This window comes from Canis lupus, chromosome X, assembly GCF_003254725.2.
Source record: "Canis lupus dingo isolate Sandy chromosome X, ASM325472v2, whole genome shotgun sequence".
Taxonomy (NCBI): domain Eukaryota; kingdom Metazoa; phylum Chordata; class Mammalia; order Carnivora; family Canidae; genus Canis; species Canis lupus.
This window is the reverse complement of record NC_064281.1, coordinates 120193976-120221213: the sequence shown is the minus strand read 5'-3', so window position 1 is coordinate 120221213 and position 27238 is coordinate 120193976. Positions and strand designations below refer to the sequence as shown.

The following is a 27238-nucleotide window of genomic DNA, read 5'->3' as shown; positions in this document are numbered from 1 at the left end:
GCAGAGTTGTACTACCCACACTCATTGCTGGTTATGCTATTTTAAACAAAGGTTATATTTAAAGTGTAGTTATGAATTCATTCAAAGCAGAAGAGAAACTTGCCAATGGTGAAAGGGGAACCACACCTTTTTTGGGATAATAAAGACGTAAATCAGGACACAATGGGTTTCTACAGAAAATTTTTTTAAATTGTTCAAAACATTTTCATAGCAGTCCTAACATCCCTGCAAGGCAAGCTGACCATTTCAAGATGGAGAAACAGCCTTAGGGGATGTGCCAAGGTCACTGCTGGGGCCAAACTCAAACAACTTTCTTCTAGCCCTCAGTTCTTCTCATTTATAGAAGAGGGAGTGACTCATTTAGGCCTCTTAATTAATGCACACGATTCCACGTAACAGACCATAAACTCATTATCTTGCCTGCCAATCCTGATTTTAATAATCCTGCTATTATAAAAGATGATTGCCCAAATCTGTAATAATGTACACAAATTTGAGGATAGAAGAGCAACAGAGTAGTTAATCCAACTGCATTGATTTGGCCTCGGACCATACATTGGTGCTGACATTTGAAGGTCGGATACACCTAACATTCTGAAACATGCTTCTACCTTAATAACAATTCCATCAGAGAAACCTAGCACGTGGTGGGGAGGCATTGGTATGGCAGGCAGGAAAGTCATCTGCCCCTGAGATGATCAGCAGCCCCTCACAGGTGATAAGGAACACAGCTCTTAAAAATATTGCCTTTTCTTAGTGGGTAAGCTTCCTATTTGGCCTAAACTTCCTCTCAAACCCAAAGTGTCTTTGCATATTTCACATTAATAGGAGAACAGAGATTTTTGTCTTAAAGAACCTCCAACCTCCCTGTTTCCGAGGGTCCACTGGACTCTCAGCTGCGACTGAAAATCCAGTATGATAGAAATAGTGATAAAAATGGGATGCTCTCAGCAAAGTGGACCTGAGCACAAGACTGGAAATTCAGGGCTTTGCAGAGTTAGTGGTCCAGACAAACATATGGAGCAACATTTCCAGAAGTACCTGGTCAGTGGTGTTAGCAGCCACAGTGGAGGGTGAGAGGGCTTGCTGCTCCAGCTGCTCATCCTGCTTCATCTCGTCCAGCTGCTCTTCCTTCTTCACCTGGTCCAGCTGGTCATCCTTCTCCATCCGGTCCACCTGGCTCTTCTGCTCCACTTTTTTCTCCACCATCCATTCCACCTCTTCCTCTTCATCTACTTGTTCCATCTTTTCCATCTGGTCCGCATCATCCATATCATGTATCTGTTCCAACGACGATTCCAATTCAAAGCTCTGCAAAGATGATGTAGCTGAAGAAGAAAGCACAGTAGAATGCATGACCAAGAGACCAGAAGTACCAACATTCTCCAAGAGATTTACAGATTTCTCTTTATTTTCTTTTCAAGTCATAAAAACAGGAGAGTTCAGGTTTATTGCATGTTAAGGATTATAGGTGCTGGGTACCAAGAATAATTCAGAACATTCCTTAAAAATCTGTTCACATTTGAAAAGAAAGGAAAAGGAGGCAGTGTCTGACTTTACCTCTACCCACCCAAGCACAAGTGGGCAGGTACCCAAACCATTCGTGCTGAGTGTCTTCTCATTATAAAATTCTTCTGGCCATGCTTCTGGAAATTTGGTAGCTTCCAACTGGTAACACCAAATCAAACCTAATCACAAATCACTTCCAAAAAGTAGGTTCCTCAGATGTGGTGATCTCAGTAGTGCTTGGAATGCTGATGGAGGTATTGAGAAATTACTCTCCCTCAACAACCCCCAAAGCAAGGTAAAGAACATTATTTGAAAAATGCACAAGGGCAAAGTCATTTTGGAAAAGATTCTGGCAGTTTCTTTCACACATGCTTCATATGACCCAGTTGTCCCACTCCCAGGAATTTAACCAAGTCAATTAAACATTTGTATTCACACAAAAAAAACCTCTCTGCAAATGGCTGTAGTAGCTCTATATATAATCATTGAAAAACATGAAAACGACCCAGATGTCCTTCTGCAGATGAATGGATTTTTAAAACTGCATAAGATGCAGTACTGAGTACTCCTAAGCAAGGAGAGAGGAATGAACCATTCATTCATCCATGAATTAAGACTCATGGATAAATCTTAAATGCATTCTGTTAACAAAGCCAAACCAAAAAGTAAGATACTGCATGATGCCATTTACACGACATTCTGGAAAAAGAAAACCAGAGATGGAATACAGACCAATGGCTGCCAGTGGATGAGAGACAGGGTTGAAGTTCAAAGAGACAACACAGGGGAATCTGGGCATGACAGCACTGTTCTGTTCGGTACTGTGGTGGCAGGTGCAGGACTCTCTACCTTTGTCAAACCCACAGAAGTGTACATCCCAAAGAGTGAAGTTTACTGTGTGCAAATTTATTTATTTTTTATTTTTTATTTATTTTTTTTGTGTGTGTGCAAATTTAAAACTAAATTTGCTCTTACATGTTTGGGAAATCACAACCACGGGTTCACAGATATCCCCCTCCACAAATCAACTGTTTTGAAAGGAATTTTTTTAGGCAAAGTTTGAAATGGATAGCAATAACATAAGAGTTGTTAATTTGGATATTTAAAGCTAGAGGTATTAATTCTATATATGAAAATTCCACAATACAAAGACTCTATGCTAAGGTCAGGAATCCAAGGACATGATCTGCATTATGCATCCAGCACTGCTTCAAGTTTGGTATTATTTATACAATTATATTTATGAAATGTCTTTAATATTGAAACTTACATAATAAATATCACCGTTTCTGAGAGACCATCATTTTTGGCCTTTTGTAAAAATTCTTCTTATAGTACAGTTTTTTAAGACAACAGGTTTCTTTGGACTGCAACCACTATGGCACAGCAGTGAAGACTGCATGAGTACAAAGAGATAAGATGCTACTCCCCCAAGGACTGAGCTCCAGCACCAATCTTTAGAAGATTAAATTTTAATGGGACAGAGTAATACCACTCCCAAGCACTCGAACCTTTGATGAGACATTCACTTTCATTGCTCTCAAATCATCATCTCAAAAAGCTTACAGAAGATGAAGAAAGCTCACTCTTGTGAATTCACACCATTATGAACAGAACATTCTCTTCCTCTGAAAAACCAGACCTACCCTGTGGGCCACAATTTTTCTTCTGATAATCCCTATCCGAGTGTCCAAATGTACCTACCTGGAGATATTGCTGTGCTTTCCAGGGAAGATATGCTGGAGTTGTAAGATGTATCAGACTGTATCTTGATTATCTGAACAGACTCCTGTAGTCCATACTGCTTGACCGTGACAATACTGGCCTGATCCTGAGAATTTCCCAAAGAGGAGAAGAGAACATGTCATTTTGGAGACAGATATATAAACAACAGGAAACTCGGGCAGAACACAAACTTGGACGCATTTCACATCACAATTTCCAACACTGCTCCTACCAAGTGAACACCTAAACAAAACCATCATGAAACATGTCCTTGAAAAATATTATTAGAAGGTAATAACAAGCAGGGATTATGGGTGCCACATGCTATACGCTGGCAAAACTGAGAAAATAAACAGAGTACAAATGTGCTGAAAGCACAAGCAGAAGAAAACGGTGTTCCATTTGAAGGCCGTGGCATGCGCACGTGGGCACACACACACACACACACACACACACACATATTCCTTTCACAGGTGTTGGTAGGATGCTGACCAGGCCGCGGGAGAAGGGCACGGCCACCAGTGGGGCTTTTTCTCCACCGCTTCTGCATGGGCAGCCCGCGCTGAGAGCAAGGAAAGGTCAGATGCAAGCTGCTTAACGACTAACTCCATGTCTTCAATCCAGGTCAAAGTTGGAAGTATTACTACCCAAGACATCTTTACCATAGGGATGCTGAGATGGAAATGGCCCTGGAGAGCAACCTCCCCCTTTGACGGTGTCAGAGAGGACAAGGTCACACAGTAAGGCAGGAGCAGAGTGAAAGGGTCCAATGACTTCAAACCCAGCACTCTCTTCCCTAGCCAGGCTTCCTCCATTTAAGCCGTCTGCTCCTTTCAATTGTACACATCCTATTCCTAGCCCACTGATCCACTTCTACTTCCTTCACACCTGGATCCTTTTGAGCAGTCTGCAGCTCACTGCTCACATAAGTACCTGGTTTAGCGATGGAATCTTTTACATCTCTGCTGAAAATTTTAGCGCTTGGGCTTTGATTTGTTTTGTTTCCAGACTGGATTAAGACATGGATCCATGCCGATTTTTCTACAGGGAACCTGTTTGTGGGAACACACTGGCCAAGATCAAATCCCAAGATTTCAACAGCAGGACATTGCGCAAGCTCCCTGTTCAAGTGCACTGTGTTTTATACTCCTTAAAATAAGCAACGTGTAGCTGGAGACGGGACAGTCTTTTCATTATTGAGAAAGATATGCTGGTGGGGCAGTATTCAATGAGATGGGATATTACCTTTCTTTCCCTGTCCTCCTCCTCCTGCTTTTTATCATAGTCACATATCAATTAACTCACTAGTCCTTGCTTCGTGGATGAGTTTCAGTAGAAATGTGCATACTCAGATGTTGACTAAGATGTCCATTTTTGTGTGTTCAGATGTTTTATTTAGCCTAACATAAATTCACTAAGCCATTATGGGTTTCTTTAAAAAAAATACCTTTCCATGTTATAATTACTTAGGTTTTAAAAGTTTATAAAGTGAGGTATTTAAAGCCCAGCTTTCCTCAAGACACATTACACTGAAGGACTCTGAACTGCTCACACATTATACATTACAGACCCAAGGTGAATATTTGTTGTCTGACTGATGAAGTAACGTTGTCAGCAGCATAGATGCTAGACGGATGGCCAGAGGTCTGTGGATGTGCTGGCCTCTTTTCCTGGCCTAACTGCAATTAGTTTGTATATAAACAGAACACTGCTCTGCTGAAAATAGCCTTTTTCTACCTCATTTCGTCGACTTCATACTTCTTTGAACAGTGTTAGGTTAAGCAGAGGTACTGTCTTCAGAAAGTTTCATCTACATACAAGTGGCTTGTTATCTACAAGGTTCTCCTGACTGCTCTAAGAATGAAACTTCCATCAGAGAGACTAACAGGAGAAAATCAAACATGGCATCCCTCCTGCATACATGGGAGAGACCCAGGCATACTGGGTGAGTGCTCAGGGTGGCTAAAGCCGTCAGCTTAGACACCATCTCCAGGTAAAAAGACAAAAGACGACGCTGGGGTTAGGGAGTCACTTGTGGGAGGTAACTAGGAGAACCAAAGTAATAGGGTAAGATTGTCATGTAGATCTGAGTCATTTAATCTCCACTGATGAGTTCCTAGTGATTTAGAGGTCTTTCTACTCTTCCTGGTACAGAGAGGGAGTCACACTTAACAAAAGAAGGATTTCCCTTGTAAGGGAGATTTCCCTTGTAAATGTAAAGGTCTCTTACAAAACGTTAACTTTTACTCAGTCTTCTGAGCTTCTCCTGTGTTTGCACTTTGTTAAAAATATTCAGCCTAAAAGAATCCCGATGCCAGAGACATATTTTGGGATGGTAAGTTCTGCTGTCCTACAATGAGCAATAGCTGGAAAATGCAGTTACAAAATCAGCACTTTGTATTTAAAATGTGTGCTCACGGGATCTCCTATGTTACAGAAGAGCTTAAATAGTAAAAACACCTGCTGTCTGCACAGTCCCAGAGACACAGAAATCCTTTGAGACAAAATCACATGCAGGCCTGAAAGCCAAAGTGAGAATCCACCCACCCACCTCTCTATACTGCTCTTGGAATACCTTTATCTTACATTTGAAGAGGGCTATAAAAATAACACAGTGCTGTAACATACAATATTCACTGTGCATCTAATATTTATGAGCACCTCTTATGTGTGGCAAACCTTGTTCAAGAGATCTGGGGCTAGGCTGATGAACGACACAGCCCCTGCTCTCACAGAAGCTTCACTCTATTGCAGGAATACAGAAAATACACTGATAAGGGAGGTTACGTTCAGGTGAGACAGCCTAGCAGATGATCACTTCCCTTTTACTGATAGGGAAACAGAGACTCTCCCCAGGCAAATAACTTTCCCCAGGTCACAAAAATGGTAAATGGCAGAATCAAGAACTGACCCTTATCTTCTGACGTCTAGGCCATCTTTCTCTCTGCAGCACCACCAGCGCAGCAACTGGGTCACAGGGACCCAGGGAGTGGAAGGTAAGGTGGAAGACTGTCCATAGGGAAGGCTTTCTGAGAGGCTTTTTCTGCTCTATGCCCTTTTTCTTGCACTTTAATCTTCTCTCCCAGACTAGAGTTTCAGATCACTGAGTGCAAATCCAGGTTCCATATTTCTATTAATGTCCAGCCCTATAAGATTCTCTCTAGTGACATCTGGTGAATGGGTAAATGGATGATCCATTCTGTGGCTTAGGAAAAGAATGAGGACAATGTAGGCTAATGAGAGGCTGGGTTCTGCCCATGAAGGGATGATGCCGTGCCATGAGTCTACTCACATTAGCCTACTGCAGCAGGCACGTCAGGAAATGTATTTGCACGTCAAAAAGATCATGATTGATGGCACAGACCCGAGCTTAATTTTTAAAAATGTATGACGGGGACATTCCAAGTGTTGGGAGACCAGGGCAGGATGACCCAAGATGGGCCACTTTGCATGAAGATTATTTTGAATTAAAAAAGCAATCAAAACCCAGCATATTCAGGAAAAGCTCTTTCCCTGCCTGACAACTGCCTAAAAGAATTTAGGCAGAGGCCCTGCTCCAGGAAGAGAGCTCTCACCATGTACCATTATACCTACGAACTAGGGAGGGTGACGTAACAAGGCCTGTCTGATCAAAGGCCTCTCTGTGCCCCACTGTTTGTGTACCATTTACTCTTTTTCATTCTTCCTGAGGATTGCATTCCTTCCCTTTGAAGTCCCAGACCCCTATCTCCTTTTCCTTAGTTCAGAATGACATACAGATCTCCTTCTGCTTGACTTCTTTGAAATTTCCATTGTCTGTGTGGGTTTCCTCTATGTATGCTATTAAATTTAATTTTCTTCCATTAAACTGTCTCATGTCAATTTGATTCTTAGTCTGGCTAGAAGGGCCTTGAAGGGGACAAGGCGTTCTTGCTCCCTAACACAAGCATGACAGGTTACTGGCTCCCAGTTAAGAAATGGCTACAAAATGGCAGCCTAAGACCACCACTCAGGTGCTCTGCCCATATGGGCTACCTCTTTAAATTAAAACCCTTTTACATTGGCAACACACATTAACTAAAAAATTAACATTACAGGGAGAAGGATCCATCCATTCACCCTATGGCTCTCTTAAGTACATACGCCTGAAACACCAGTAGCAACAGACTCAGCAGCACGCAGCGATTCCATTCTAGAGCTTCTTCTTTGGCCTTGGATTCTATAAAGAGATGAAAAGAGAAATGCTAAGCACATCTTGCTTGCCATTTAAATCTAAATTTTCTATTATACAGTAAAAATAAGGTTCAAATAAGAACAAATATTTATTTTTCTTAATACATCACATCTTTGTCTTTGAGGTGCTGCTATTCCTACAGAGAAAGTTGTTCTGTGCCGTATCTATAAAATGAATCATCTGGACCCTCATGAGAATGAAGTTTGCCACAGGTCTCAATGCCTCTGGTTAACAGTGGTGAGCAAAGCAAGCTTAAAAAAAAAAAAAAGCCAAGGCGTATGAGTGAATCTTCTTAATTTTTAAACCAACTACAATTACAAAAAAATGCCTTCAGGCCAAATTTAATTTTGTTTCTGTTTCCTGTAATTAGAGAAACTCTCTACTCTTTGGCTCATTAACAATTCATTTCTATCAAAATTAGAATTTTGATGCCCAAGGTAAGAATGCAGCTTCCTGGCACTGGAGTCTAAGTACTAGCTTATTTTTCACCAAGTGAGTGGAAGGTGAGAGAGAAGTAGGGGGAGATTGAGGGATGGTGTGGGGAGGAGAGAGTAGAGTGAATGAGAATATTGGTTTTAATACTGAAATTACTTTTTAAGCCTTAAAAATGTCCTGGAGATCTGTTATGGAAATGTAATTTGTTTTCTAGAGTTTTTCTTTTGCAGGCCAAGGCCAAAGAGTAAAAAGCTCCATCACTCCACAAAATTGAGAAACTGGAGTCTGGTAACAGATATGATAAAAAACAAGTCCTTAAGGTGGCAACACAGTGACAAAACGGTATGTGAAACCGTCCCAATTCATTCACAAAACACGAGATTAATAAAATAACTGGATTATTCTGCAAGGTTTCAGAAAGTCAATCCTGATCCAAAGGTGAGAACTTTTCCATTCGATATTTCACGGGACACAGCCAAAAAAAGTCAATTTTATTTACATCATTTTTAAAGACATCTATTTATTTGAGAGAGAGATTGAGAGAGAGAGCTTGGGAGGGGCAGAGAGAGGAGGAAAGAATCTCAAGCAGACTCCCTGCTGACCACAGAGCCTGATGCAGGGCTCAATCTCAGGACCCTGAGATCATGTCCCGAGATAAAACCATGAGTCAGATGCTCAACAGACTGAGCCACCCAGGTGCCTCTTACATCATTTATTTTTTAATGGTAGAAAACTAAGAAGAGCTTGGGAAAAATATATTTTAAATATCAAAATATACAACATTTAGGAAGGAGTGATTTAAGTGGTATAAAACAACTATTTAATGAGTGAATTCAGTCATTTGTGTATATGATGGGGCTATAAAATGTCTACTATGTATTTCTTAATGGTTTGACTTTCAGCATCAAGTAACATCAACAGAGTTACTTAGAAATTTATCCTGACATCATTTAAAAGTAAAGTTCCTAAAAGAATATCTATATCTTTATTTTTTTTCGGTCTTTGACTCAATTTATAAGCAGCTAAGTCTAATAGAATGTTTTCTTACTTTGGAAGTGTTGGTACTTCTTTCAGAATGTTCTTCACTTTCTGTTTTTTCTTTATATTATCTTCTTGCAGACTCCATTTTGTTTCTTGGCTTCAACTAAGGGCAACTCTAATAACTCTATCTCAAGACCTCTCCCTGAGGTATAGACCCAAATATCCAACTGCCTTCAGGATGTGCAGTCTGGATGTCTAACATTAGACACCTTAACTCCAGGTGGTCCAATGAGACCCCTTCTCCTCTTCCTCATCTTCCTCATCTTCTTCCTTCTCCTCCAGTGTCTCCTCTATTGGTGACAAATGCCACTCTTCACCCAGTCTCCCAAGACTAAATCGTCTAAGTCATCATTGACTCTTCACTCTTTCTTTACTCTGTTTTGTATGAAAGTTTACTTTTTGTCCACCTTTTCTACTTAATGAATTTCTTGAAGGTAATGCACATGCACTGAACCTCTTGTATCCCCAGCACCTAGCACAATGCAGAGCACTTACCAAGTGCTCGTGAATATTTGCTGAGTGAACAAAGGAATAAACAATTTGACCAGCCAACTCAATTGAAATATTTGCACATTTCTCACCCCAGGGCTTCTTGGCATGACACAATTATTTTCAGGAACAAACGGAGGCTTCTATCTGTTCCTTAAAAGTAATTAAATGTCACTATATTGGCCTCTAAACAGCGAATATCTTTATACCTCAGATAAACAGCCTGTGAATGAATATACTGCTGAACTGCCTAATATGGTAGCCATGCACCACATGTAGCTAAATTAAAAGCAGAATTAAAGAAAATTTAAAATTGATTTCTTTGGTGTGGCAGCCACATTTCAAGTGTGCAGTAGCTACATGTGGCTAGTGGCCATGGTATTAGAGAGCAGATTAAAGAGCATCTCTGTCATCACAAAAGGTTCTATTGGACAGTGCTGTATCAAAGGATGCAGTGAGTTTTACTGAACAAGACACCGAATTTGACAACGAAACACTGTGAGGTGATTACGATTTGCTTTAAATCCACTGCTTGGATATCAAGAATGTAATAGTTTTCCAAATTCTTCCATGAATTCGTATTTCATGCTTCTCTGTCAATATAGATGGCAAATTTCTGAGTTGTAATCAGAATGTAAAAGTAACAAAATAAGCACATACATTGCTTTAAAAAAAAGCATTAAAGAGTACTTCATACCTAACTAATCTATACATATAAATAATGAATTCAGACTCAGGACAGGAGGTGTAACAGAGAGTTTGCAACCATAAAACATTGCTGGCCTTTGGTCAGGAACAGATATAAACAGAACTTTCCTTTTCTAAATCACATCAGTTAATCTTCAAAAAGAAAGAAAATGATCAAAGAACACTTTGCTAGCTGTATTTACATGAGACCAACACTTTCTGATTTAATGAAGAAAAGTACTTCTCTCTCTCATTATGTAAAACCTCAAAATGTGACTCTTATATTGAGCCCTTAATGTTTCTTACTCTCTCTCTCTCTTTTAAATTTTTACCAAGGTTTGATATTCATTGGTAAAGCACTCAACACTGCTGAATTACTATGATGGAGGACGGTTCTTGGCTCAAATAAACTCATCTATTTCTACTTGCTATATAAATGAAATCGTAAATATGAAAAGATGTCCAATGAATACTGTCCTTTCATACATCAATGCAGAATAAACTAAAGTGTTCTGAACAGTTGTGGCAGAGTCAGGAAACTAGTGACAGTAAAATAGAATCTTAACTGTCGCTCCTTGTTTAACTTAACAGCTGAGATTATCTCATCTGAAGTGACGGCAGAAAGGAGAGTCAGGTTTCCCTTCTGAGTTGCAGGTTGTAAGCAAAGTGTAAGAAGCTACTTTTCAAGAGTTCTCTAACCAGAGCTAGTCTGTAGGCTCATGGAAGCACCCCACCACCACTCCCTGTCAGAAATGGGACCTCTCAGGTCAAGGTGCAGGCAGCCGCTTTTCCTCCAGGCCCAGCTGTATCTCAGCCATCCTTGACAACTGCATTGGTACTAGCATCTCCAAAGCCCACCTTCCCCCCAAGTCATTATTCTCTTCAGTGCTCCCCTAGGGATGACGCCTGAAACAGCCTATTTCTCCCAATCCCCTATTCCCACCATTGTGTCCAGCATTCCAGAGCTGCCAAAGGAAGATGGACAGAATCTGAGGTTGCCCAGCCTAGGGCTCACACCTCAGCCCTGACACTTCCTAGCTGTGAACCTTAGAGCAAGTCTTTTAGCTTCCCTGAGCCCCAGCTTCTGAATGTTTAAAGTAAAACTCATAATATGTACCTTGCAGTGTTCTTGTAAAGATGAAATAATGCTGGGACAAAGTGCTTTGTAATCTGTACAGGCTAACGTGATCATCTCATCTCAAATGCCCTCATTAGTCATTCTCCCTTTGATTGCTCCATTCCTTTAAGTTCTTCTCCACTTAAATATATGATTTGGGATATATAAGACTGTAATTTGCTCTAAAATGGTTCTTTTGTGATTTTAATTCTCTCTCCTAGAAAATGTGTTCCACAAAGATGAGTTCTGCATATGCTATCATTGTTCTATTCCTTCAGAGCCAACAAGTAGACTCTCCAGTGTTTTAAGATAAGCAGACTGGGGAGCAAAAGGTGCTATTGCTAAAGGTCACCCAGATGGTTATTCCTTTGGGCAAGGGTTGGGGGGTGGGTGGAGACGGGTGTTGTATGGTGATGTGGATGTGCATATGATGCACACTTGTAAAGAGCTCCTGAATGAATGTACAAACTGATCCCTACTAATAGATAATAATTACCCTGCCTTTTAAATATTTCTTCTCTTTCACTATAATACCTTTTAATAAATAAATTATTGGAGAATGTTACCTTAATAGACTTACATTATTTGAAGATGTAATTAGTTTATTTGGGGAAACTTACCTAAAGGCAGAAGGTGAAGGGGATGATTCTGATCAGTTCAGGAAATCAGTAATTTGAAGTGAGTGCCCCATCACCACCTTCAGTTCTAAGGCAACTGCTCACTAACCTTTCTCCTTACCCACCACCAATCTCACCTCTGACTGGCAGGGGAGACACTATTATTTACTGTGTTCCTACCACGTAGTGGGTATCTTTCACATATTATCTCTGTATCCTAAAATAATTCAATGGCATGTGTTCTATTATCATCCCACCTTTACAGATGGGGGAGATAAGGCTCCACAAGGTGAATAATATATAAGGTCATAATAAATGACAAAGTCTGAATATAAACCCAGTCTGACAACTCCTTGTACCAGTGAGGGCAATAGTTACGTCACCCCCACCAGGGTGAAAAGGAATAATTTGCAATCCCAAAATATGCCTTTTGTCACAACGATTTATCTTGAGCTGGTTATTCTTTTTTTTTTTTTTTAAAGAATGTGAACAGCACCAGCTGTATTGCAGCCTTGATTTATTTTTGAGTAGGGAAAAAAAGAGAAGGGGGATAAGCTGGTAAGAGGTGCATAAAGGAAGTGAGAAAAAAAAACAAACTAAACACCCCATATATGGTGCCTGCACACCCGCACACACACACACACAAACACACACACACACACACAGCACACAGCTGTCCTAGCAGCTCTGAGCCCCATGATGCAAGGAATTCCAAGTTCTCAGGATCTTGAAAACTCTGGGGGCCAGCAATCCTCATTACACCATTTCTACAAGCTCAGAAAAGCCCTGCCTCATATCATGAAATAAACCCTGTGGCTGCCTCCAGATGGAACGGAGGCAAAGAAGACCTTGTCCTTGCATTCACATAAGAATTTTAGTCTTTGAGCCCTTTTGTGCGTACACATACCATCCGAGTGACCAGTTTCCACAGAAAGGAGCTCTATGGCCTTTTCTCCCCAGCCTAATGTCTGACAGGATTGAATATATGCTACAGATGTTGGCATCTCTCCCCACTTCAGAACCACATCCTTGGGGATTTTTCCATAGGTATTCACATAAACCCTTTCATCTTATAGCATACCAGAAGATCCATGCCATCTGTGTTGGGGAGTATGATGATTGCATAGGGTTTGAGGCTACACTGGATCAGAGTCTGGGTTCTTTCTTATGTGTGTTGGTTGATAAATATCATAGACCTCTCCTGAATCCACATCAGTGGCATGTCCAGCCAAGGATCCACAGATCACTTTCAACCGCTGGCCTTCCCCCAACAGTGATATCCACCAGTAATGGTTTAGGTACCAATTCTCCAAATGACTCAAAGGCTATAAATCTGTGATATGGCTTGTGTGTCCATGCATAGACCTTCACAGAACTCTGCAAATTACCAGAAATTTGTTCTTTCATATTTTACAACTTCATAGTATACACATCCTTCCAAATCCCCCACAGTTGTCCATCCTTGCTTTTTCTCAATTTCTGGATCATTGTGGAGTAATTCACAGCATCAGGCCACTTTCTATGCCTACTAAAAAATTCACTCCCCATAAGACAGCACACAGAATCTCAGGATTAAAGCTCTTCTTATATTTATGAATCTCTGGAGTGCCACTCTGTGGTCTAGTGTTCATGGCATTCACACTGACCACTGAGCCCTTCCAGGTAGGATCTTGCTTATGGTTTCTGGTCTTAGTCCATCACAGGAAAATCCCACCACAGAAGTCACTGCTGTCCCACCAGATGGAGAAATCTGTAGCAATCCGGTGTCTACAAAAAGTGTAAAGAAGGAAGAAGACTTGTGTTTCTGGAATGTGTTACCAGTGGACTGAGTCTAGTGGATGATAGGAGTGCCCTCCTTGGATGGGGCCATGACTCGTTCACTTTCTACAGCATCATATAGACAATCACAGTTTTCATGGATTCTGTTTCACCATTGCTCAAATTCAAAGATGCTGCTCTGGTGTCCTCAGTCCAGAGGTGGGTTCCTCAGCCCCTTCTTATTCTACATCATCGTCTTCCTCATCTATTGTCCCTGACCCCTCACTGGATGAGTAGTCATGTGTCACTTGGTGTGAAGGTCACACATCTTCCACTGCTTGAAGTTCTTTGGCCAATGCAGTCTAATCAGCAGGCTTGAGAGGTCTAAAAACTTCTAATCTTCACATTTTTTCACTGCATTTTCAAGGCACTGAGATGAAGAGCCTTCAGATTTGGATGATGAACTCACTCTGAAGTGCTCCCCTGAGACACTCTGGAGACCCCGGATGGGACACAGGCTGGGATCCTGAGTTGCTGGACCCCAAGGAACTGCCACTACCAGACCTGGGCACCAGCTTCTCCACTCTCTCCCATAGCAGCCTGGGCTCAATACTGCTGGTGGAGTTTCTCTGACATGCTTGGCTATTTTGCTATCCACTGCCTTGCAGTGAAGAATCTCAAAGGAACAGAAGAGGAGAATAAGACATTGTCCTCACAAGAACCTGTGGCTCAGCTGGGTCTCTAAGGGGCAGGATGCATAGACTCAGAGCTGCTACTGGAAAAAGATTGATCTGGAAGGCACTAGTACTCTGCCTGTCTGCTTAGACTAGGGTTCAGGGGAGCTGTGGTTAATTTTCCTAAATCAATCTTCCACCTCTCAAGCTCTATTAGTGGTGAACTGGTTGGTTATTCTTAAGAGACACAGGTCAAGCTCTGAGAACTGAGTAGAAGTTACCTTTTTGTTAGACACATTTACATTTATATGGGAAATCTCTATTTAGAAGTGTTATCTCCCTCTCTAGAAACTCTTAACAATGGAGAAGGCAAGGACTTAAATCCACACAGCCACCATACCCTTGTTTACTGTGCTTTTCCTGATAGCCTCCATAACTGTCCTCTTCGCACCAAACATCTTTTGTCTTTAGCTATGGATGACTTTTAAGGTAGTGGCTTGGGCTATTTCAGGGAGTTACTCAGTTTTCCTGGGTCTCTCCCATGTGCATATACAGGAGCTATATATGCTATTAAATTTCTATTTCTCTCCTGTCAATCTGTCTTTTATAACAAGGCATCTCAACCAAGAACCTGGAAAGAGAGGAAAGCTTACTCTTCCTCCTCTACAAGGAAGTAGTAGAAATTAGATAATCTTTAGTTTTGCTCAACTCAAGCTGGAAATGTCTTGATTTTGCCATGCCACATGTACAGTATGACTTTGTTTTTATTAATTATAACATGTTTGTCTCATAAATTAAGAGACCACATGTTAAAATCAGTTCCATTCCTTAATAAGTCACACCACAAACTAACCTATGAACATCCTCCACAGAATGAACCACAAATGAGTATGTGCTCTTACCAACTCTGCCAAATAGTCTGTACACGCTACTATGCTCTCCATTCTTTCCAGAAAGGATAGAAACTTGCCCCACTTCTGGCTTCACTTTCAGAAAGCCTCTGCTTTCTAGGATGGAAGCGGAGTGATTCACAAAGTCGATTTATTAACATCAAATTTGCCAAAAGCCAACTTGCCAATGGACCATTTGGCTAAATGGCCAAAGGATCTATTTGCCAAACTGGCTAAATATAATGATTTACCAAAAACATGTTTCTTAAAACTATTCATAATATTTATAGTGCAATGGATTGGCAGAGCTCAAGACTGTAGTAGTACAGATTTCAGAGTTCTGGGACCTTCAGGCAGCAACTTGGCTCCTGATCTCCTTCTCTCATGGACACAACAAGTTCCCTCTCAACCCAACATGAGGCTGTGCTGGATTCTTGGCTCTTCTTCATTTCTTTTTCCCAATACAAATTTTTCCTCTCTTGTTGCCTGCTCTATCCAGTTGCAGCAGTAGGAAACTGGGGTACAGAAATATGGAACTGTCCTTAAAATGCTGATTAAAAAAACTGGGGATCCCTGGGTGGCGCAGCGGTTTGGCGCCTGCCTTTGGCCCAGGGCGCGATCCTGGAGACCCGGGATCGAATCCCATGTCGGGCTCCCGGTGCATGGAGCCTGCTTCTCCCTCTGCCTATGTCTCTGCCCCTCTCTCTCTCTCTCTCTCTCTCTCTCTCTCTGTGACTATCATAAATAAATAAAAATTAAAAAAAAAATGACCATGGAAAATATTCCAGGTATCTTCAAAAACTGTTGAAACCTTTCAATCTACTCTAAATCACTGAACTTTGACATTTAAAAGATATACATTTTGGGAAAATTGGTAAACTTGGCAAATGAGTCAGTGGTGATAAAATCTGAAAACATGCTAGATCATTAAAAAAATAGAAAATGAATTTTTGACAGGATTAATACTACACTAAAATAACCTAAAACTTTTTCGTATGAAATCCTAGAATAATTACTGCTGCTTATTCATAAGAATGGTACTCTTTCTGTGATTTTTAACTTCTAACAAATGGAATACTCCTTAAAATGCTGATTACAAGAATATATCCATTGACTATATTTAAGAATGTAGCCACTGCATATACTCAAGAATAATATATTCATATGAAAAGATAATTAATTAAATATATAAGTGGTCCATGGGGCATTTGGCTGGCTCTGTTGGTAGAACTCACAACTCTTGATTTTGGGGGTTGTGAGTTTGAGCCCGACAGTGAGTGTGGATATTACTGTCAAACGACAGCCCATGAGGTAAAATTGGAAGCTGCCCATTTTTGTATGAGGTAGGGATGATTTTTGCTTTTTTGAAAAAGTTGTAAAACAAGCAAAGAATATTCTATAGAGACCTTATATAGCCTGTAAAGTTTAAAATATTTGCTATGTGGTCTTTTTCAGAAAACTGTTTATCAACCCTTAGAATATATTCAAAAAGCTTAAGCTTTTTGATGAATCAATACATTCGCATAAATTTTGTCAACTGGACATTTGATGGATTGGTTTTGAATAAATTGATTTTTGGCAATTTGGCCACTGGACAAATTGATCATTTGGCAGAAAGTTTTCCAAGAATTGTTTTTGGTGAATACACCTGGAGCTTCTCAGGAATTCTCTCAAATGAAAGACTATGGAATTTTAATATATCAAACTTTTGAAAAAATAAGTGAAGGATTTCTTTTCTCTCAATGACTTTGGAAGCCAATGGAAAACCTGAGTCCCACCAGAGAAGCCCAATCTATTCTCACTTGGGAAGGACTTTGATGGATTCAACCCCCTTTTAAAAAATATTTTACCATTTGAGTATGAAACACTTTTTAGTAACTGCTTCCAAAATTGTTTTTTGGGTTAAATGATCATTTTTATTCTCAAAAGTTTTTACTTTTGGGGATCCCTGGGTGGCTCAGCGGTTTAGTACCTGCCTTTGGCCTAGGGTGTGATCCTGGAGTTCCGGGATCAAGTCCTGCATCGGGTTCCCTGCATGGAGCCTGCTTCTCCCTCTGCCTGTGTCTCTGCCTCTCTCTCTCTTTCTCTCTCTCTCTCTCTCTCTCTCCCTTCCTCCCTCCCTCCCTCCCTTCCTCTGCCTGTGTCTCTGCCCGCCCCCCCGCCCGTGTCTCTCATGAATAAATAAATAAAATATTTTTTTAAAGTTTTTATTTTCTTTTTTTATGGGAGGAGCAAAGTATAATATTACAGATACTCTGAATGAAGCAGTGTGCTATTTGAATATCCAGTCTTCTCCAGTAGAGTAATTTATATTACTGACTATCCTATACTGAAGATCCTGGCAGTTTTTAAGTGCAAATTCTGGAAAAAAAAAAAGAGTATATATTTCCTGGCCAAAAAGGATAGAGCAGGGAAATGTTTGTGTGTGTGTGTGTTTGTAGGTGAGTGTATGTGAAGGTTGGGAGACAGGCAGAAAGTGAACTACGATGGCTTGGGAAATACTTGGTTCTTCTCCTCTCAGATTCCCTACTGCACTGCACCCGTCACTGCTCCTTGGCCAAAATGTCAAGAGAACTGGTACTCATGAGAGGGTAACTAAGCAAATGTACCAATGGCATCTTCCTTTTTTCCTGCTGAAGCCATGGACATAAATTCTTGTGGCTTTTAAAATCATATTCTTTGTGCGGGCTGATATGTATTTGATGTATAACTGATATATCTGAAGCTAATATAACTAAAATGCTATGTTACCAAACCTATATTATACAGGAAGTTCAGATGATTTTACACATTACAATATGAAGACCTAAAAACAACTGTGGAGTTTCAAATGTTGAAAATATGGAGTCCCTTTTAAAATGATTTGGGAGGTTATTACTCTTATCACATAGCTAAGAAAACTCAATTCTTGTTTTAGTGATATGTTAACAGACTTGTTTTTTTTTAACATTTTATTTATTTATTTATTTATTTATTTTAGAGATTTTATTTATTTATTCGTGAGAAACACAGAGAGGCAGAGACACAGGCAGAGGGAGAAGCAGGCTCCATGCAGGGAGCCCGACGTGGGACTCGATCCCAGGACCCCAGGATTGCGACCTGAGCCAAAGGCAGATGCTCAACCACTGAGCCACCCAGGTGCCCCAACAGACTTATTTCCAATCACTGCTGATACACAACTGAAAAGCAACAAAGTTTAAATGCTCTGACCCTCATATATTTCAGTGTTTTACAAAGGGTGGCATCCAAGTGGGAAAATTTCCACCAAAGGCTTACTCCATCCATTTCATAGAAAACACCACTCTCTAAAGGGCCAGTGTGAACTTCTCTAATGTGCTTTCTTGGTTACACCAGCTTTCCACAAACATTTCCAAAGAGGAAAGACATCTAACAGCACTCAGTGGTATTTCCTCACCAGAAGAGAAAAACAAGAAATGCACACTTCAAAAGTACATACCATCAACATGGTAAAAGCCATAGCCTGATGTCCTCCATACCTTGAAGGGCAGGTAACTCATAATAAGCAATGCCCTGCTGTCCAAGAATGGAAAGCAAGCAAACACCAAGTCAACAAAAACTTTATGGCTATGAAAATATGGTCAGTCATCAATAATCAAAAGAAAAGTTTTCCAGTAGTGACAGAGATTATAAGAGAAAGGAGGGGAACTGAGTGGGAAAAAATAGAGAGAGAGACAAACCATGAGAGACCCCTTCCTAACTCTGGGAAACAAACAAAGGGTTTCAGAAAGGGAGGTGGGTGAAGGGCTGGGGTGACTGGGTGACGGGCACTGAGGAGGACACCTGATGGGACAAGCACTGGGTGTTATACTATATGTTGGCAAATTGAATTTAAATTTTTAAAATGTTAAAAAAATAAAGAAAAAAATTCCAAGGTTTTATCATCTTGAACAGAATATTGCTGTTATTGGCCTCTTCTGACCAGCATGGAAATATTAAGTAAACAAGAAGGGACCTTTTAGCATCTGATTAGTGTTCCGCGGTCTGCCCCTTTTTCAAACAGAAAAGGCGACATATCGTGTTGGTTGGTGAGTCACTGGAACACGCCTGGGCCTTAGCCTCGGTGCCAGAGGCTAACACTGCTAACATTCACAGGCAGACTGAATGTCAAAGCTACACAGTTCTCCATCATATATTTGTGGAAAATTCATTCCAGGAGAAATTCATAAATCAGACAAGAGACCAGCACTGTGTGGGAAGACAGTTTGCTCTGTTCCCACTAACTAATAAGCCTTTTATACCAAGTCTTGAAGCACAGCACAGGGTTCTATAAGGACGTATCTCCTACTCCAAGAGAAGAGAGTCTTTGAAGGACTGGAACTGACAGCTGAGATCTGTGTTTATAATTTATCTGCTAGTGTATTTACTTGCAAACTTCACTATTTTTGTATTTAGATCTATTATCGAATATTTCTTCCAGTTTGCAATGGTTTGAAAACTGTTGTATGAGTTAAAGCTCAACATTGTTTAGTTAAAATCATTCCCCTGACACAGCACTTCAAAAAAAAGGAAATGCGCACAATATTTTTACATGGAAAAAAAAGCTGGACCAACTTCTTTTTTAATACAGCCAGTGGATTCAGAGGTCCTGGTCTGGGTACATACGTTCATGGTAGGTTTTACCGAACAGCCCACATTTTATTTGGCACCTCAGACTTCCTACCTTACAATCCACTCTCTCAATCATTTCTCAAAGGTGACATTCTATGTGTTTCTTCTGTCACTTTCATGGGACTATTACTGAGCCAGTTGGGGAAATAAAGGAGATCAAATTCCAGCATACGTTAAAAGAAAGACTTTCTTTTTTGGACATGTCTTCACTCTGTATTAAAGCACAGATAACCTAAGTGTTGGCTGTGTAGATAGGAGATAGAACTTTAAATTTGGCCTTCTTTTTTCGTGTTCATTCTACATGTCAGCTCTATTAATTTTTACTGGCAAAGTGACACATGGCTACTCAGAGGCTCGTATCCTAGAAATCAGAAAGCAAGTTAATTTAAGAAGACAAAGTATTCTCTGAAAAGAGGGAGGCACAAGGTGAATGCAGTTTGGATACTTCCCTCTCGGAGCTTTTGATTCTCTAGAAGAAGAGTTAAGACAGTCTGTGTAATCTCAATGCCAAGTGGAGAGTGTCAATGGGAAAGCAGAGAGGGGAGAGCCCTGCCAGCCCAGGCAGCAGGAAGGACTTCAGAGAGCAAGTTCTAGAGTGGTGAGGATGATCTGGACATCCAAAATATGGAGGACAAGAAAACAGGGCCAAAGGTACAGTGAAAGAACTTAGACACATTTCCATGGTATGGTGACATTATTATAGTTTCTTGCTTACTTGTCCATCTCCACATTAGGCAGTAAGTTTTATGAAAGCAAGGACAGTGCAGGGCACTGAGAACACAGTCTCACAGAGTTTACAATTTCATGTGGCATTAAATGAACTAAACAGTCCCAAGATAACTATACATTTATGAACTGTTAAAAGCATGACCTAGGAAAAAGAGCAAGGTGCCACGGGAGAGAACCAAAGTGGATCTAGAGGACCAGTAGGAGCCAACCATGGGACAATACAGTGGAAGAATAGTTCAGATTGAGGACATAAGCATGTGCAAAGTTCTGTGTTGGAAAAGAGCTGTGAGAGTTCACAGTGCGGATGGAGTAGGATAGGGAGTGTGCCACAAAATGAGGTTTGGGGAACAGGTAAGCATGAGAGTGGTGTGCCTTACAGATCATATAAAAGGCTATCTGATTTCGTTCTTTTTTTTTCTTTTAATATTTTATTCATGAGAGACACACAGAGAGAGAGAGAGAGAGAGAGAGAGAGAGAGAGAGAGAGAGAGAGGGGGGCAGAGGGAGAAGCAGGCTCCATGCAGGGAGCCCAATGCGGGACTCGATCCCAGGACTCTGGGGTCACACCCGGAGCCAAAGGCAGACACTTAACCACTGAGCCGCCCAGGCATCCCTGAATTCATTCTAAGAACAAAGGTAAACCACTAAGAGCTTTTGTGCAGGAGAGGGACAAGATCGTATTTTAACAAATGGTTTTAGAGCAACTGGACATGCATATGCCAAAAAATATGGACCTCAATGTAAGCCTCACACTTTATAAAAGTATTAACTCAAAATGGATCATAGATACAAACCTTAAACCCAGAACTATAAAACTTTCAGAGAAAAAAAAAAACAGAAAACCTGTGAGTGGTTTGGTGATAAATTCTTAGATAAGGCAAGAAAGCACAATCCATTAATTAAAAAAATGGTAACACTATCCTTTCAAATTAAAAACTTTTGTTCTGCAAAAGACACTGTTAAGAGAATGAAAAAAGAAGCTATAAAAGCTAGAGAAAGTACTTACATATCAAATATCTGACAAAGGACTTGTAGGTAGAATATACAAATATTTTCAAAACTCAATAGTAAAAAGTAAGCAACATTGTTTTAAAAATAGGCAAAACATCTGAATATTCAAATGATAAAAAAATGCTTGACACCTTCAGTCATTAGGGGAATGTGAATTAATGCCATAAATTCAAGACCCTAGGGAAATGAAATGAAAGCTTATGTCCACCAAAAATTTGTATACAAATGTTTCTAGCACCTTTACTAATAATTAACCCCCAAGAGGGCAACAACCCAGTCGTCCTGTTTCAACAGGTGAATGAATAAGCCATGGTACATCCATACAGTGAAATGCAACTCAGCAATAAAAAGTTATTGATGAAAAAAAAGTTATTGATGCTTGCAACAACAAAGGAATTATGCTGAGGGGGAAAAACAATCTCTAAAGATTGTATACTATATGACTATTTCCAGAACACTTTCAAAATGACAAAACTCTCAGGATGCAGAATAAATCAGTGGTTGACAGAGGTTGAGAGTGAGGTGAAGTAGGGGTGATTATAAATGGACAGCGCAAGGAAGTTTTTTGGGTGGTGATGGAAGTGTTCTTTATCTTGACTGTGGTCATGATTACATGAATCTATGCCTGTTAAACCCCCCCAAAAAAATATTCATCTTACTATATAATTTAATGAATTTTTAACACTTTAAAATGAAAATATATGTCCACAAAAAGACTTCTAAAAGAATGTTCACTGCAGGTCTATTTGTAGTAACTAAAAATTAGAAATAAATGGTCATCAAAGGAAACTGCCTTACAAATTGTGCTATATCCATAGACTAGGATACTCCTCGACAACAAAAAGGAATGAACCACTGATACATATGACAAGATGAATACGTGTGTGTGTGTGTGTGTGTGTGTGTGTGTGTCTATTCTCTTAAGAGAGCAGACTCAACAGAGTATGTATTATATGGCTTCATTTTTATGAAGTTCTAGTAAACCAAGAAAAATCTATAGTCAAACCATCAGAATAGTGGTTGCCTCTAGGTAGGAGCAGAAGAGGGAAAGTGCACAAAAAAAGCTTTCCAGTGTGTTGAAAATATCATATGTCCTGATAGGAATATGGGGCACGTGTGTTTATGCATTTGTTACATCTCAAAGAATAACAGAATTAAGATCTGTACATTTTATTATATGTAAATCTTACCTTAAAAATGTAAACAATACGAACTCAAAGAGGAAGTTTGCTTTTTGCAATGACGTGAGTTGGCAACCCCCAAACTACTATTTGTGTATTGCAGACTTGAGCTAATAAGTCAGTATACTGAGGATGATGGGGCCAAGCCTCGATGACTATTGGGTAAGACTATTGCAAAAATGGAAACAGGAAGACCAAAATGAACCCCCTGTGGTGCTGGGGTAGAATTGGAGGCACCCATATGAATTCATGGGTGGTATTATTTTCTAAACACATGTATACCACAGTACACATACATAGAGATGGGCAGACAAGGAGATAAATATAGATATAGGTCTTTATGCCTCTGTGTGTGTGCGTGTGGATGTGTTACCTAGCTCTGAAAGCACTAGAAGTAGTCACAAGCTAGTAACAAGGAGCACAGCGAGTGCCTAGAATTTGGCTTCTAAACAACTACACTTAAAAAGCCAGGGTCCCTTTGACTAAGGCTTAAAGAACCAACTGATTTCATGGCTGAGGCAGAGAAAGAACAAAATGAACCTAGAACATCATTAGTGCCAGAAAGTGAGGAATGCTCCAAGAATGGTGAGAAGTGTGCAAAAGACACAAAATCCAGGTTAAAGGGGCCACGATTGGTCGAGTGTGGGACAGTCTGAGTATTGAAATAAATGATAATAGCAAAATATTATAACCTGGTGAATAAACAAAAAAACAAATACGAAAGAGTGCAGTAAAGGAGAGGGAGATAAAGAATAATGATAAACCAAACATGGTCAAATGCCCACAGTTGTGAGTACAAGTAGAGGAGGATACACACAGTAGATCCTGCCAATATTCAAATTAAAGTTTAAAAGTTAACAAAAAAGTTTGACAGAGCAAAAGCAAAAGAGTATCCTAGGATACAAAAAGGTAGAGAAAAAAGCAAGTTTAAAGAGAGCCAGATCCTGTCTCACTTCCTTAGATCCTAATACCCAGCCTGACATCTTCATGACAGGATGATGAATGAACACCATGAGGAGAAAAAATATATATATTACATTAATTATCTGAGTGGAACAAGCAGCTGCCAGTTTATTTACCCAAAACTACTTTTCATAAAATAGGCTAATACTCAGATCATTTGTTCCCAGTTTTTCTAAACTTTGATATTTATTAGACTTCTTTTCATTAGTATCTAAGCCCTCAGTGATTTCAGAGTTGCTTCAATGAATTTCAAGTACAAACCCTTACTTTGAGCTTTTCAAAAAAAATATTAACAATGAAACTGTTCTTATCAATTGCAAATCTAATAAGACAGTTAATGACTTTATGCTTTGAGGTGATCGGAATAATTTGTCATGCAGCTAAATATGGCATATGGATGGGCTAGGGGTCACATAAACACAATGAAACATTAAAAACCACAATGAGATACCACCTCACACCAGTGAGAATGGGGAAAATTAACAAGGCAGGAAACAACAAATGTTGGAGAGGATGCGGAGAAAAGGGAACCCTCTTACACTGTTGGTGGGAATGTGAACTGGTGCAGCCACTCTGGAAAACTGTGTGCAGGTTCCTCAAACAGTTAAAAATAGACCTGCCCTACGACCCAGCAATTGCACTGTTGGGGATTTACCCCAAAGATTCAGATGCAATGAAACGCCGGGACACCTGCACCCCGATGTTTCTAGCAGCAATGTCCACAATAGCCAAACTGTGGAAGGAGCCTCGGTGTCCATCGAAAGATGAATGGATAAAGAAGATGTGGTTTATGCATACAATGGAATATTCCTCAGCCATTAGAAATGACAAATACCCACCATTTGCTTCAAAGTGGATGGAACTGGAGGGTATTATGCTGAGTGAAGTAAGTCAATCGGAGAAGGACAAACATTGTATGTTCTCATTCATTTGGGGAATATAAATAATAGTGAAAGGGAATATAGGGGAAGGGAGAAGAAATGTGTGGGAAATATCAGAAAGGGAGACAGAACATAAAGACTCCTAACTCTGGGAAACGAACTGGTGGTGGTGGAAGGGGAGGAGGGTGGGGGGTGGGGGTGAGTGGGTGACGGGCACTGAGGGGGACACTTGACGGTATGAGCACTGGGTGTTATTCTGTATGTTGGTAAATTGAACACCAATAAAAATTATATTATTAAAAACAAAAACAAAAACAAAAAAACAGAATCCTGGGCAGCCCCGGTGGCTCAGCGGTTTAGCGCCACCTTCAGCCCAGGGCCTGATCCTGAAGTCCTGGGATCAAGTCCCACTTCAGGCGCCCTGCATGGAGCCTGCTTCTCCCTCTGCCTGTGTCTCTGCCTCTCTCTCTCTGTCTATCATGAATAAGTAAATAAAATCTTAAAAAAAAAAAACACAGAATCCTATGCCTGCTCTCCCTTCTCCTCTCTTCTTCTTCATTTAAAAAAATTTTTTTTATGGCTTCCCTGCTCAAGAACCAGGTCCTATACATATGTATCAACAGGAGAAGTTAAATGGAACCCAAGAGGCTGGCTCCCATGCAACAACTACAGCTGCATGGGAATGGGTCCCAACTTTCTTTATCTGTTAGCACCAGATATTATCATGCAAGTGTCCCTCAGGTGGGTGTGAGAGCATGGAGTTATGGACTAGATGTGGCCTCCAAGCTAGGAATTCTATCATGTTCAGACTTGGCCATAAACACTCCCCCCCACACACACACATACACACAACAAGCAAGATGGACACTTTGCAGAGAATAATTTGTGTTCATGGATATAGAACCATGTCTTAAGAATAGAGGCTTAAAACGTGCTGGCTTTATTTTATTTAACTTTTTAAACCGTATTTATTTATTTATTCATTGTTAGCACGTGATGTAAGGAGCACTGGGTATTATATACGATGGATAAATCACTGACCTCTACCTCTGAAACCAATAATGCATTATATGTTAATTGGATTTAAATAAAAATTAAAAATAAATAAAAAATACATGTGCTGACTTTAAACAGAAAAAGAGAACCTTAAATTATTAGAAAAATAAGAGTATTGAAGAAATCACGATACAGACTTTAGACCATGACCGTAAGCCAAGTTTACATGTAACCCTTTGCACTTAATAACACCATTATAGCTTAGTTAAGGATTTAGTATAGATTTAAATTATAATTAGTCTATCTTTGGAAATACTTAATTGATAATAACTTGACTTTGTATAGTATTTCACAAAGCATATAAATCTCATGTACTTATCAAAGCAGATAGATCTAGTTCCTTATCTTCTAAGATTGTGATGAACATTCTGCAGTTATTATCCTCACCGTTTATAGATAAAGAACCTGAGACTCAAGGAGTCTTTTCCAAGATCACACAACTTGTAAATGGTCAAGGTGAAGAATAAAACCCAAATACTGTAGTTGTTTAAAAATCCTGATTCTATGTTTCTTTTTTTTTAAGTAGTACTATACCACAAGACCTCCACCCTATTTGCCAAAGGTGACAGATGGTAGTGTGGAGTAGAATTAGCCAAGTAACTTGCTCAGAGAGAGAAAGGAGATTTGATTGAGTCTTCAATAGGCTGTGAAAAGGTCTCTTGTGGAGAGCGGAGCTGGCCACCCTAATATGTGACACCACTAGGAACTGCCAACATTGCACCATCTTTTAACTGATAAGAATGTCAACTACATATGGCAAAACCTAAATCAAATTTAACCTCCCCCGAGAACCTTCCCTAATCATCCTCATTGCTTACTGTTTTTCCTTTGGCCCTCCTCACCATGTAACCTACTCTGTTCTATTGCTGTATGTATGATCTTTCTCTTCCACTAGAATGTAAGCTCTAGGAAGTTAAGGATTTTGTTCACTGCCGTGTCCTCAGAGCCTAGGACAGAACTTCCCTCAGAGTAGGTGCTAAGTATTTACTGTATGCATAAGTTTCACTGGGATTAGAACCATAAGACTGGCAAACTAGCTCCTGAGTGGCAGAGAAACCCAACACAACAGCCTGCGATCCAATGATGCGCAGGGCCCTTCTCCTGCCCAAGATAGGGTGGACATGAGGAATGAAGTCAGTATAGAATAGTACCAAGGCTCCATACAACAAAACTGTGCTAACTAGAATCATCATACATCTTTATAAAATGCCCTTCCCCACTTTGAACAACATAACTCTTCACTGACACAAGCTGAAAGGGGAATTAAGCAGGAACATTCTTCTCGGTGCAGCTGCTGACAGGTTGGAGTCTCCCCAGGGACCAATTCCAGCACTCTAGCAGTTTCTGAAGATCGCAAACTAATATAAGAGCTACTTGGAAATGCTTGCCATTTGATTTTCCAGTGTTCTTTACCCGAGGGTGAGAAGATGCTGTCCTCATCAGCAGTGTTAGGGTTAATCGTTGTGGCCTCCTCCCTATGAATTGTTCTCTCCTCTACATTTAAGGTGAAATTAAAGGGAATAAAGATTTTTCTCTCAGTAACATCCTCCATCAAGGACTTCCTAAAGACTTCTTGAGTTTTCTCCTTGGAATCTCATACTAGCCACAGCTCCTGAAACTGATGTCCTGATGG

General features: G+C 40.1%; 1 protein-coding gene and 1 pseudogene across 6 annotated transcripts in view; both read right to left on the bottom strand.

Annotated features, from left to right (window-relative positions):
• PASD1 (PAS domain containing repressor 1) overlaps positions 1 to 27238 on the bottom strand; it is a 93110-nt gene that overhangs the window by 6826 nt on the left and 59046 nt on the right. For all 6 annotated transcript variants that reach the window (XM_025460727.2, XM_025460732.2, XM_025460733.2 and 3 more), the window contains exons 10-12: positions 7357 to 7432; positions 3214 to 3340; positions 1042 to 1328 (exon numbers count right to left, since the gene is read on the bottom strand). In XM_025460727.2, the coding sequence (XP_025316512.1) occupies positions 1042 to 1328; positions 3214 to 3340; positions 7357 to 7432 (490 nt within the window). The remainder of the gene's footprint in view (positions 1 to 1041; positions 1329 to 3213; positions 3341 to 7356; positions 7433 to 27238) is intronic.
• LOC112668504 (mitogen-activated protein kinase kinase kinase kinase 4-like) lies at positions 12625 to 20507 on the bottom strand (annotated as a pseudogene).